This window comes from Nerophis ophidion, linkage group LG09 (genome assembly GCF_033978795.1).
Source record: "Nerophis ophidion isolate RoL-2023_Sa linkage group LG09, RoL_Noph_v1.0, whole genome shotgun sequence".
NCBI classification, from domain to species: Eukaryota; Metazoa; Chordata; class Actinopteri; order Syngnathiformes; family Syngnathidae; genus Nerophis; species Nerophis ophidion.
Window position 1 is genome coordinate 69,105,550 of NC_084619.1, and position 14,017 is coordinate 69,119,566.

Here is a 14,017-nt window from a genome sequence, read left to right on the forward strand (position 1 = left end):
TTATTATTATTATTATTATTATTTGAAACTGGATTTTGCATGTCACTATAAAGTTACACAAGCCTCGCTTGTTCAATATTCAATGCAAAACTTGTTTGGGTCCCTATTAAAAAGGTTCATTTGCTCAACCTTGGCCCGTGGCTTTGTTCAGTTTTACATTTTGGCCCACTCTGTATTTGAGTTTGACACCTCTAGTATAAACACTTCCATTGCTCTTCAAAAAGGTACATGACATAATAATAAATTACAGCACATGTCACAGTATAACACTTATTGCTATTAATAGTACATACACTTCAAAAGGTACATGACATAAATACAGCACATGTCAAAGTATAAACACTTATATTGCTATTAATAGTATGTGCACTTCAATAGCTACATGACATAATAATAAATACAGCTTTCATACGCTGCAGTAGAAACTATTTTTAAAGATGGGAGTTTAAGGATTGGACAGAAGACGTCTTTCTTCCCAAAAAGGTAAAAATGTTGCTCTTTGTCATTTCTAGGCAACCTACAAACCCCGTTTCCATATGAGTTGGGAAATTGTGTTAGATGTAAATATAAATGGAAAACAATGATTTGCAAATCCTTTTCAACCCATATTCAGTTGAATATGCTAAAAAAAAGACAACATATTTGATGTTCAAATTTATAAACTTTTTTTTTTTGCAAATAATCATTAACTTTTGAATTTGATGCCAGCAACACGTGACAAAGAAGTTGGGAAAGGTGGCAATAAATACTGATGAAGTTTATGAATGCTCATCAAACACTTATTTGGAACACCCCCCAGGTAGGCAGGCTAATTGGGAACAGGTGGGTGCCATCATTGGGTATAAAAGCAGCTTCCATGAAATGCTAAGTAATTCACAAATAAGGATGGCGCAAAGGTCACCACTTTGTAAGCAAATTGTCAAACAGTTTTAGAACAACATTTCTCAACGAGCTATTGCAAGGAATTTAGAGATTTTACCATCCACGGTCCGTAAAATCATCAAAAGGTTCAGAGAATCTGGAGAAATCACTGCACGTAAGCGATAAAATTACAGACCTTTGATCCCTCAGGCGGTACTGCATCAAAAACAGAGATCAGTGTGTAAAGGATATCACCACATGGGCTCAGGAAGACTTCATAAACGACTGTCAGTAACTACAGTTGGTCGCTACATCTGTAAGTGCAAGTTAAAACTGTACTATGCAAAGCCAAACCCATTTATCAACAACACCCTGAAACGCCTGTGGCTTTGCTGGACCCGAACTCATCTAAGATGGACTGATGCAAAGTGGAAAAGTGTTCTGTGGTCTGACTGATTGATTGATTGATACTTTTATTAGTAGATTGCACAGTACAGTACATATTCCGTACAATTGACCACTAAATGGTAACACCCGAATAAGTTTTTCAACTTGTTTAAGTCGGGGTCCACGTTAATCAATTCATGGTAACGAGTCCACATTTCAAATTATATTTGGAAACTGAGGACGTGGTGTCCTCCGGAAGAAATGGGAAAATAACCATCCGGATTTTTATAGGCGCAAAGTTCAAAAGCCAGCATCTGTGATGGTATGGGGATGTATTAGTGCCCAAGGCATGGGTAACTTACACATCTGTGTAGGCACCATTAATGCTGAATGGTCCATACAGGTTTTGGAGCAACATATGTTGTCATCCAAGCAACGTTATTATGGATGCCCCTGCTTATTTCAGCAAGACAATGCCAAGCCACGTGTTACAACAGCGTGGCTTCCTAAAAAAAAAGTGCAAGTACTTTCCTGGCCCGCCTGCAGTCTAGACCTGTCTCCCATGGAAAATGTGTGGTGCATTATGAAGCGTAAAATACGACAGCGGAGACCCCGGACTGTTGAACGACTGAAGCTCTACATAAAACAAGAATGGGAAAGAATTCCACTTTCAAAGCTTCAACAATTAGTTTCCTCAGTTCCCAAATGTTTGACTGTTGTTAAAAGAAAAGGTGATGTAACACTGTGGTGAACATGCCCTTTCCCAACTACTTTGGCATGTGTTGCAGCCATGAAATTCTAAGTTAATGATTATTTGCAAAAAAAAATAAAGTTTATGAGTTTGAACATCAAATATGTTGTCTTTGTAGTGCATTCAACTGAATATGGGTTGAAAAGGATTTGAAATCATTGTATTCAGTTTATATTTACATTTAACACAATTTTCCAACTCATATGGAAACGGGGTTTGTAGTTAGTAACACAAGTGACTGCTTAACTCAGTATTGTGCTAAATGCTGCATGACACGCTAAGTAAAGCTCTCCTGTGTGAGCAATGGCCAGTCCATGGTCAATCACGCAGGCTGAAAGTCAGCTAGTATATATTTGACAACAGCTCTATTTTTAAAGGCGGCAGGTCCCTGTTGAAGCCTCACTAGCCGGCACGACAATGTGTCTCAGTAACCTGCCTAGCAACAACTAATGTGACCGATTGTCTACAGCACAATTGGGCGATGACCTCCTTTCCGCTCTAAGTCCCCTTGGCCTGGAAGCGTCCATCAGGGTGGGGGGACTACAGTATGTGGATCCAGGCTGACGTGAAATACTGGGGGGTGGACTCCAGACGGAAAGAAACCGCAGTCATCGTAACCGGGCGTAAACAATCTTTAGATTCTTTTTATAGAATGTTCATCCTCTGACTGCACAAGTGTACAGTGTGGGTGGTCCCACACTCACAAGCTGATAGCACAGAAGTGCAGTACACTAGTGGCTCTGCATTCTAATTATATATATATATATATATATATATATATATATATATATATATATATATATATATATTCCCCATACTTTAGTATGGGGAACATATTCACCGTTAATTAGTTGCTTCTTAACATGCAAATTAATAACATATTGGCTCTTAATTAGTCGTTAAGTACTTATTAATGCCTTATCCTGCAAGGCCTTATTATAACCCTAACCCGAACAACTCTAAATTGAGTGAAGTGAAGTGAATTATATTTATATAGCGCTTTTCTCTAGTGACTCAAAGCGTTTTACATAGTGAAACCCAATATCTAAGTTACATTTCAACCAGTGTGGGTGGCACTGGGAGCAGGTGGGTAAAGTGTCTTGCCCAAGGACACAACGGCAGTGACTAGGATGGCTGAAGCGGGAATCGAACCTGCAACCCTCAAGTTGCTGGCACGGCCACTCTACCAACCGAGCTATACCGCCCCACAAGTCTTTGTTACTTACAATATGTTACCCATACTAAAGCGTTACAAACTCCTTCTCATCTCAATGCATAATCTTTATTTTCATGACTATTTACATTGTAGATTGTCACTGAAGGCATCACAACTATGACACCTGGGAAGTGAAAACCTTTTCAGGTGACTGCCTTTTGAAGCTCATGGAGAGAATGCCAAGAGTGTGCAAAAAAAGTAATCAGAAAAAACTAGAATGTAAAACATGTTTTCAGTTATTTCACCTTTTTTTTGTTAAGTACATAACGCCTCATGTGTTCAGTCATAGTTTTGATGTGACTATCTACAATATAAATAGTCATGAAAATAAAGAAAAAGAACACATGAATGAGGAGATGTGTCCAAACTTATATATATATATATATATATATATATATATATATATATATATATATATATATATATATCCATTTTCTACCGCTTATTCCCTTTTGGGGTCGCGGGGGGGGCGCTGGCGCCTATCTCAGCTACAATCGGGCGGAAGGCGGGGTACACCCTGGACAAATCGCCAGCTCATCACAGGGCCAACACAGACAGACAGACAACATTCACACTCACATTCACACACTAGGGCCAATTTAGTGTTGCCAATCAACCTATCCCCAGGTGCATGTCTTTGGAAGTGGGAGGAAGCCGGAGTACCCGGAGGGAACCCACGCATTCACGGGGAGAACATGCAAACTCCACACAGAAAGAACCCGAGCCTGGATTTGAACCCAGGACTGCAGGACCTTCGTATTGTGAGGCAGACGCACTAACCCCTCTGCCATCGTGAAGTGTGCATTTTTTAAAAGTAAAACCAACAATTTTAGACTATAATAAGTCTGTAATTATTTTTAATAACATTGGTATTTCTTGAACAGGTGTGGTAGAAAACGGATGGATGGATTAAAATGCATGAGAATGTTTTATATTTTGAACATTATTTTTAACATTGTGACTACCAGCGGAATTATTTATTACTTAGCGTGTTAAGCAATGTCAGCTACGATTTATCTGAGAGCCAGGTGCAGTCATCAAAAGAGCCACAGGTTCCCTACCCCTGATTTAAGGCTAAGGCAAAATACCGAGATATATATCGTATATCGCGATATAAAAAAAAAGCCATATCGCCCAACCGTTGTTGAAATAAAAAAGTGTTTCTCGCCTTCCCGTCGGTCGTTTTTTCTTAATAATGAAATGGCAGCAGCCAGCGTCATCTCACAAGACCCACAGGTGCCGTGAATGTCAATCAAGTGACCGAAGTGACGTCTTGGTGAAGATAGGGGACGGCGTGGCGCAGTGGGAGAGTGGCCGTGCGCAACCCTGGTTCAATTCCCACCTAGTACCAACCTCGTCACGTCCATTGTGTCCTGAGCAAGACACTTCACCCTTGCTCTTGATGGGTGCTGGTTGGCGCCTTGCATGGCAGCTCCCTCCATCAGTGTGTGAATGTGTGTGTGAATGGGTGAATGTGGAAGTAGTGTCAAAGCGCTTTGAGAACCTTGAAGGTAGAAAAGCGCTATACAAGTACAACCCATTTATCATTTATTTAGACCCATAGGTTCCCTACCCCTGATTTAAGGCTAAGGCAAAATACCGAGGTATATATGGTATATCGCGATATGGCCTAAAAATATTGCGATATTAAAAAAAAAGCCATATCGCCCAGCCATAGTTGAAATAAAAAGGTGTTTCTCGCCTTCCCGTCGGTCGTTTTTTCTTAATAATGAAATGGCAGAAGCCAGCGTCATCTCACAAGACCCACAGGTGCTGTGAATATCAATCAAGTGACCGAAGTGACGTCTTGGTGAAGATTGGGGACGGCGTGGCGCAGTGGCAGAGTGGCCGTGCGCAACCCGAGCGTCCCTGGTTCAATTCCCACCTAGTACCAACCTCGTCACGTCCGTTGTGTCCTGAGCAAGACACTTCACCCTTGCTCCTGATGGGTGCTGGTTGGCGCCTTGCATGGCAGCTCCCTCCATCAGTGTGTGAATGGGTGAATGTGGAAGTAGTGTCAAAGCGCTTTGAGTACCTTGAAGGTAGAAAAGCGCTATACAAGTACAACCCATTTATCATTTATTGATGACTGCTCATTTTTAGGATTATTTTTCTAATGCCTGGCTGGCGATGGACTGACACACCCTCTGCCATCCACCTAATGGGCACCCCTGAAAGTGGTAAATAAATGTATTGCCACATAGCGGGGGTGTGTGGTGGCTGCTCAGTACAACATGACGCTGAAGGATGCATTAGACAAAGTGAAACTCACCGACGCAGGCGTTGAGGAACAGCCAGTCCGTTCTCCTCATCCTGTTCTTAATCTGCTTCAGTTTTTTGTAATCCACCTCCAGCTCCTCTTTAATCCCGACTCCGGCCCCCGACGCCACCTCGATCCTTTGAAAGTCCATGGTCACCTCCGACTCACGCTTGGAGGAAGGCGGCGACCTCCTTTGGCTGCCGCTGCAACCGACCACCGCCCCGACTCCCGGACCCCCCGCCGGGCTCCCGACGCCCCGTCTGTTGCTCTGGTCCGCGTCGATGAACTTTGAGGACGGCTGCTGCCGCTCGGGCGCCAGTTGGATGGGCTCGGCCAGCAGGCTGTTGTTGGGCCGCGGGTGGTCACACACCACACACTTGAGCGCCTTAGACCAGTTCTCGTAAGTGCAGGCGCTGCAGGTCCAGTGCTGTGCGTGTGTGTTGAGCCTATTGCGGTCGTTGTACTCCTCACACGGGTCTGTGGTGGTGCACGAGGACGCAGGGCGGCATCCGGAGCCCGAGGTCTGGGGGGCCTCCGTGGGGCTGCGGGCCTGCGGGCGTCCTTGATGGCTAGTGTGTTGCCTTTGACACAGGCACTGAGTGCAGCGGATGGCCCGGGGCCAGTTCAGGTAGGTGCACATGTGACAAGACCACTTGCTGCTAGTCGCAGGGCCGTCGGCGACGCGAACCCGCGGTCTCGCGCTGGAATCGGGGCAAATGAGCAAAGAGGATCCCTCCTGGGACGAGCTGTTGCTTAGCTCCGCCGGATCCCACTGGTGCAAGCTGGCATCCAGAGCCGGGGTGCTCTTGAAGGGCTCCTCGGTGATGATGGCGCCCCCGCTGGGCCTCTGAGCGCGGCACATGGTGCACTTGATGGCCGACGGCCAGTTCTCGAAGGTGCAGTATTCACAGGCCCACTTCACCACCAGCTCGGTCATCGTCGCGCCGAGGCCCAGGAGGCTGGCCGCCGCTCGCAGGAGTTCTCAGCTCGGCGGAGAGTGCACTGGAACAAACCACACAAGGCTTTTTATACACCTGTTTTATGAAAAACTGCTGAACTTGACGGCCAAATGTGGGCGTGGCAGACAATTACATTTAGCATTTATTGCTAATCCTCCACTGTTTTCTTTTCTAATAAGAAGTAGACTTCTAACTTTATCGGTCTGTAGACTCAGCGTGGACTCGCTTTTAAAAACTACAACAGGGCTGACGGGGGGAGACGCAGTCAGCTTGGAGGAGGACTTTGGCCATGGAGGTCTAGTGGTCATGGATGAAGAGCTGGCTGTCCAGAGTCGGGACCCTGGGTGGACCGCTCGCCTGTGCATCGGTTGGGGTTGTCTCTGTGCTGCTGACCGGTCTTCGCTTGGGATGGTCTCCTGCTGGCCCCACTATGGACTGGACTCTCACTATTATGTTAGATCCACTATGGACCGGACTCTCACTATTATTATGTTAGATCCACTATGGACTGGACTCTCACACTATTATGTTAGATCTACTATGGACTGGACTCTCACTATTCTGTTAGATCCACTATGGACTGGACTCTCACACTATTATGTTAGATCGACTATGGACTGGACTCTCAATATTATGTTAGATCCACTATGGACTGGACTCTCACACTATTATGTTAGATCCACTATGGACTGGACTCTCACACTATTATGTTAGATCCACTATGGACTGGACTCTCACACTATTATGTTAGATCCACTATGGACTGGACTCTCACTATTATTATGTTAGATCCACTATGGACTGGACTCTCACACTATTATGTTAGATCCACTATGGACTGGACTCTCACTATTATGTTAGATCCACTATGGACTGGACTCTCACACTATTATGTTAGATCCACTATGGACTGGACTCTCACACTATTATGTTAGATCCACTATGGACTGGACTCTCACACTATTATGTTAGATCCACTATGGACTGGACTCTCACTATTATTATGTTGGATCCACTATGGACTGGACTCTCACTATTATGTTAGATCCACTATGGACTGGACTCTCACTATTATGTTAGATCCACTATGGGCTGGACTCTCACAATATTATGTTAGATCCACTATGGACTGTACTCTCCCACTCGTTGTGGCTTATGCAGCCCTTTGAGACACTTGTGATTCAGGGCTATATAAATAAACATTAATTGATGTAAATAAGACCGCCCACAGAGTAGACGATCAGAAAGCGGCTTGAAGATGATCTGTGGAAGAAACGATGCAACATTTGGACCAAAGTCATTCAAATAACTATAACATATAGAACATGCTAGACCTTTACCAAACAACCTGTCACTCCTAATCCATAAATCCCATGAAATATTACAAGTCTAGTCTCTTATGTGAATGAACTAAATAATATTATTTGATATTTTACGGTAATGTGTTAATAATTTCACACATACGTCGCACCCCCGGCCAAACTATGAAAAAAAAACTGTGACTTATGTTCCGAAAAATACGGTACATGCATTTTGATGACTCATGATTAATCACAGGTTATTACCAGCATGCATCATGTTAATAATATCGCCATTACTGCCTTGTGGCCCTCAATGAAAATGCATTTGATACCCCTGGACTATAGTTGTTCCTAATGTGATGGCCAAAAAGCCCCCAGTCTGGACTACTATTAAAAGCTGACACTGGTAATAAACACATAGAGTAAGGTCAATTTAAAAAGACACCAGGACACAGTGTCCGCCTGGTAACCAGAGGAGGCTGCATGAAAGCTGACACCCAGCAGGGAGGCGCATGACTGCCCGTGACACTGAGATCAGAGTCACCACAAAGACTATTATAGTCCTAGAAAAAGGAATCATCCAAACAGCCTGTTTTTAAGTCCAAGCTAGCTTGGTCTCGGAGTTGAATGAATGAAATGAGTTTATTTCGGTCATACAATCCAGTGTTTTTCCAACCACTGTGCCGCAGCACACTAGTAGGCCGTGAGATACAGTTTGGTGTGCCGTGGGAGATTAGCGAATTTCACTTATATGGGTTCAAAAATATTTTGGGCAAATTAGTAATTATAGTGGAGGAGTTCAAGTACCTAGGAGTCTTGTTCACGAGTGGGGGAAGAGTGGATGGTGAGATCGACAGGCGGATCGGTGCGGCGTCTTCAGTAATGCGGACGTTGTACCGATCTGCTGTGGTGAAAAAGGAGCTGAGCCGGAAGGCAAAGCTCTCAATTTACCGGTCGATCTACGTTCCCATCCTCACCTATGGTCATGAGCTTTGGGTCATGACCGAAAGGATAAGATCACGGGTACAAGCGGCCCAAATGAGTTTCCAGGTCTCTCCCTTAGAGATAGGGTGAGAAGCTCTGCCATCCGGGAGGAACTCAAAGTAAAGCCGCTGCTCCTCCACATCGAGGAGCCAGATGAGGTGGTTCGGGCATCTGGTCAGGATGCCACCCGAACGCCTCCCGAGGGAGGTGTTTAGGGCACGTCCAACCGGTAGGAGGCCACAGGGAAGACCCAGGACACGTTGGGAAGACTATGTCTCCCGGCTGGCCTGGGAACGCCTCGGGATCCCCCGGGAAGAGCTAGACGAAGTGGCTGGGGAGAGGGAAGTCTGGGCTTCCCTGCTTAGGCTGCTACCCCCGCGACCCGACCTCGGATAAGCGGAAGAAGATGGATGGATAGTAATTATAGTCTGCAAATGATGTGTGATTGTTGAGTGTCAGTGCTGTCTAGAGCTCGGCAGAGTAACCATGTAATACTCTTCCATGTCAGGTGGTGGCAGCAGGTAGCTAATTGCTTTGTAGATGTCGGAAAAAGCGGGAGGCAGCGTGCAGGTAAAGAGGTGTTGAATGCTTAAACCAAAAATAAACAACTTTTAATTTAAAAAAAAACCTAAGAATATAAGCTGGAAGGCTGTTTGTTCTTTACTCAAAAAATTATTTCCAGATAAGTTGATTGGCAACACTAAATGGTCCCTAGTGTGTGAACGTGAGTGTGAATGTTGTCTGTCTATCTGTGTTGGCCCTGCGATGAGGTGGCGACTTGTCCAGGGTGTACCCCGCCTTCCGCCCGATTGTAGCTGAGATAGGCGCCAGCGCCCCCCGCGACCCCAAAAAGGGATTAAGCGGTAGAAAATGGATGGTTTTAAAAACACTTGAAAATTTGAACACATTAGAACTCATGAATAATGAATTGGTATGTTCATAGTAGATAGATAGATAGATAGTACTTATTCCGTCAGGAGAGTTCCTTCAGGAAAATTACAATTTTCAGCACAATCCCATTCAAGATCAGACAAACATTACAGGGAGACAGAACAGGATCGCTGACGGGTCTGCCGGCTTCCAGCGCCCCTTACAAAAAAGATTACATACAGGTAAACAAGGGTAGCACACTGTGTATTATTCTAGTTACCCTTTTTTGAAGTTTAATTATTGGCTCTATGTTTAAGTCCCATCTTAAACTCATTTGTGTATGTATGTATATATATATATATACACACACACAGACCCCCTTTTAGACTAGTTGATCTGCCGTCTCATTTCTGCTCTGCCCCCTTCTCCTTCGTGGTTTCTCATTGTAGCCCATTGGGTGGAGTTTTTCCTTGCCCTGATGTGGGATGTGAGCCGAAGATGTCGTTGGTGCAGCCCTTTGAGACACTCCTGATTTTGGGCTATATAAATAAACTTCGATTGATGTGCTTGCCACCCGAACGCCTCCCTAGGGATGTGCTTAGGGCACGTCCAACCGGTAGGAGGCCACGGGGAAGACCCAGGACACGTCGGGAAGACTATGTCTCCCGGCTGGCCTGGGAACGCCTCGGGATCCCCTGGGAAGAGCTAGACGAAGTGGCTGGGGAGAGGGAAGTCTGGGCTTCCCTGCTTAGGCTGCTGCCCCCGCGACCCGACCTCGGATAAGCGGAAGAAGATGGATGGATGATATGCTTGCTTTATAAACATTTCCCCAAACTTCAACAATTTTATATATGGAAAACTAAAATAATAATATAATATATATATAGAATATATATATAGTTTACACACCACGCCTCAAAGAGAAATTCATCACATGAGCGAGACGCGACATGGGCGCCTTTGGTTTTATTTATTATTGTTGTTTTGGGGAAGAGGAACATTCAACAACACAACAACAACCTCGCCCGTTTGGCTTTTAAACGTGCGACGTTCTTGTTTGACAAGTTCGCAGGTGACGCGTTAATCATTTTCATGGCGCGTTCAGGTGCGCAACGAGCTCCAGCGTCAGTGAACGCATCTCACCCAGCGAGCAAAGTTTGGAAACATCGCGAGAGTTGTCACTCGCGTTACAAATCCCGAGCACCGATCACGGCTAAAAAGTAGTCTGTTTTTATCGCATAATTACTAGGGTTGGGTATCGTTTTGAATTCGAACGATTCCGATACTTTGTTTCGATTCCGATTCGTGACGATTCCGATTCTTCTTGTACAATGTGTTTGCCAGGTAGTCCCTGGAAGGTTGTATGTATTTTGGGTTGAGACTTTTCACCATATCCCTGCAAACATAAACAAACATGTAATGTTGCTGTTACTGTTTAGCCCAGGATCAATTAGCTTAGCGCTAACGATATTGCTTAACTAACCTAAATGTTGGAGATCCCACCTCTGAAAAGGGATGCAGTCTTTTGACTATGTGTGGAGTGACCTTTCTGTGGCACCGACATCTTCCCCATTGCCGTTACGGTGAACGGAGTACGCTGAGCACATGGAGCCTGGCTAGCAGGTTGTAAATTGTCTATGAAAAAATATGCGGGCTAATTTGTTAGCTGCCTCAACGTTGGTGCAAAACACATTGTTTATTGCATATATATTGTTTTACTTACCGGATTCGGACTGCAGTGCTGGGCGTCGGAGCTGGAGCCAGAGGAAGAGGCAGAGGAGGACGATCGGCGCAGCGCGTTGAAGACGGGACACGCATTTATTTCTACTCCATGAACTCGGAGGTGCTTCATCATGTTCGACGTGCACCCTCCTGAGCACCAAACAGTCCTGTCGCACGTGTTACATTTCGCCGATATTTCATTTTTTTTTAGTAAAATAAAGCCACACTTTCCACCGCCGACGCCCGCTATCCATGCTTGACTGACTCGTTCGGCTACATAGGCTCGTCTATGCTAACACTTCGGTGTGTGCTTCTTCTTTGGTGTTCAGCGGCTTCTTTTCCGGTCGGTGGACTTATTCTTTGTTCCGGTCCGCGGACTGGGTATCGAAACTAGGAATCGAAATTTAAACTTTTGAACGAATCCGGGAGAATCGGAAAGTTAGTCCCGGTTCTAATCGATACTCAACCCTAATAATTACACAGTATTCTGGACACTGTGTTGCTGAATCTTTTACAATTTGTTCAATCAATAATGGAGACTACAAAGAAGAAAGATGTTGGTGTATTGCGGCCGGTGTTTCTTTGTTTGTTGTGAAGCTTTAATATGGAACAGAGCGGTCAAGCGAACATGGTTCTCTACCACATGTCAACCGGCAGGTTTCGGTGAGAAAATTGTGGTAATAAGTCGGCTCTTACCGTAAACATGAGCGGAGCTTGTGTCGTTCTTCCTGCAGTTGTCAAAGAAGCAGCTGCAACTTTTTTGTCTCCTCCATGGCTTCCCTCTGAGACACTGGTGGTCACCACACCCCTCCGACTTTCAGGTATGACTATATAATCTCACTAAAACTCTAGTAACACAATAAGCAGATAAGGGATTTTCTAGAATTATCCTAGTAAATGTGTCTAACAACATCTGAATCGCTCCCACTGCCCTCGTCTTTTTTTCTTCTTCTAGTCCTTCACTCTCACTTTCCTCATCCACAGATCTTTCATCCTCGCTCAAATTAATGGGGAATCGTCACTTTCCTGGTCCGAATCGCTCTAGCTACTGGTGGCTATGATTGTAAACAATGTGAGGATGTGAGGAGCCCGACAACCCGTGACGTCACGCGCACATCGTCTGCTACTTCAGGTACACAGGCAAGGCTTTTGTATTAGCAACCAAAAGTTGCGAACTTTCACGTCGATGTTCTCTACTAAATCCTTTCAACACAAATATGGCAATATCGCGAAATGATCAAGTATGACACATAGAATGGACCTGCTATCCCCGTTTAAATAAGAACATCTCATTTCGGTAGGCCTGTAGCTTGTTGAATATGAATAAAAACGTTCTTGTTTGACAGGTTTCACACGTGACGTGTTAGTCATTCAGTACACAACGAGCAACGGCGTCAGTGAACGCATCACCCAGCAAGCAAAGTTTGGAAACTTCGCGAGAGTTGTCACTCTCGTTACAAATCGAGTAATTAGAGATAGTCACCTACTGGGTTATGGCTGGCGTTTAGCTTGTTAAATGTGAATATTTTTAGAAACGTTCTTGTTTGACAGGTGTTACACGTGACGTGATAGTCATTCATGTACACAACGAGCTACGGCGTCAGAGAACGCATCAGCCAGCGAGCAAACTTTGTCGACAAAAAACGGAAACATCGCGAGAGTTGTCACTCGCGTTACAAATCCCGACGAGATTTGAAAAATTGCCAGACGAGTAATTAGAGATCGCCGCCTACTGGGTTATGGTTGGCGTTTAGTTTGTTAAATGTGAATATTTTTAAAAAACGTTGTTTGACAGGTTTTACGCGTGACGTGTTAATCATTCGAGCTACGGCGTCAGTGAACGCATCACCCAGCGAGCAAAGTTTGGAAACGTCGCGAGAGTTGTCACTCGCGTTACAAATCCCGACGAGATTTGAAAGATTGCCAGACGAGTAATTAGAGATCGCCGCCTACTGGGTTATGGCTGGCGTTTAGCTTGTTGAGTGTGAACATTTTGAGGAGAAACGAGAAGAAAGTCCTTACCTTGACGACCAGAGTGACCGACTTTGTCTTCCCTCACTTGGCCGCGAGCAGCCGCATATTGACTTGCTTGGATGGCGGAGGGCGAGAGCCTCCTCCCCCCCACAAGCCCCCGTGTCGTCCTCTCGGCTCTTTTAAAGCATTCTTACTCCTTTTTAAAGCATTCCTACGCCTTTTTTTAAAGCATTGTTACGCCTTTGCCTGCTCTCCCAGCGCCAAACTCGCGGGTTTAATGGCGGCACAGCGAGGCAGGGCTACAAACACTCCGCGGGAGAAGTATGGAGTGGGAGGCGGGGCCAGGATTTACTACCTGAATCTGCCGCGCCTTGTGATTGGCTGACTTCCGCGCATCCTCTTCGTCCACCCAATCAGAAGCGACGTACCTCATATTCCACGTTTAAAGGCATACGTCAGAGCAAAACAGTGCAATGTCGTCAGTAATAATCATTTACTGACTTATTATGCTTTCCAACCGACGGGCTCGTTTTAATTGTAAACCCATTTTAATTGGCCTTGTCAAGACACGCACTCTCACCGCGGGGGATTTATGTACGTTTTTTTCAGCAATAACAATTAACCACGTGGTACAGCCTGGAAAGGGATGATGTCATCGTGAAAATACTGCAAGCAGCCTGCAGTGATGCATGACAGCTTCTGTCCTCAGACATGACAATTCCCTGATGCGTG

General features: G+C 45.1%; 1 protein-coding gene across 3 annotated transcripts in view; it reads right to left on the reverse strand.

Moving 5' to 3' along the window:
* Positions 1-13,622, reverse strand: part of LOC133559688 (ubiquitin thioesterase Zranb1-like) — a 38,762-nt gene extending 25,140 nt beyond the window's left edge. For 2 of the 3 annotated variants that reach the window (XM_061911683.1, XM_061911685.1), the window contains exons 1-2: positions 13,334-13,622; positions 5,488-6,477 (exon numbers count right to left, since the gene is read on the reverse strand). In XM_061911683.1, coding sequence (XP_061767667.1) covers positions 5,488-6,412 — 925 coding nt within the window. In that variant the 5' untranslated portion in view covers positions 6,413-6,477; positions 13,334-13,622. Of the gene's footprint in view, positions 1-5,487; positions 6,478-12,007; positions 12,814-13,333 lie in introns of those variants that run through there. The other variant, XM_061911684.1, reaches the window with a different exon arrangement.
* Between the last annotated feature and the right edge of the window lie 395 nt (positions 13,623-14,017).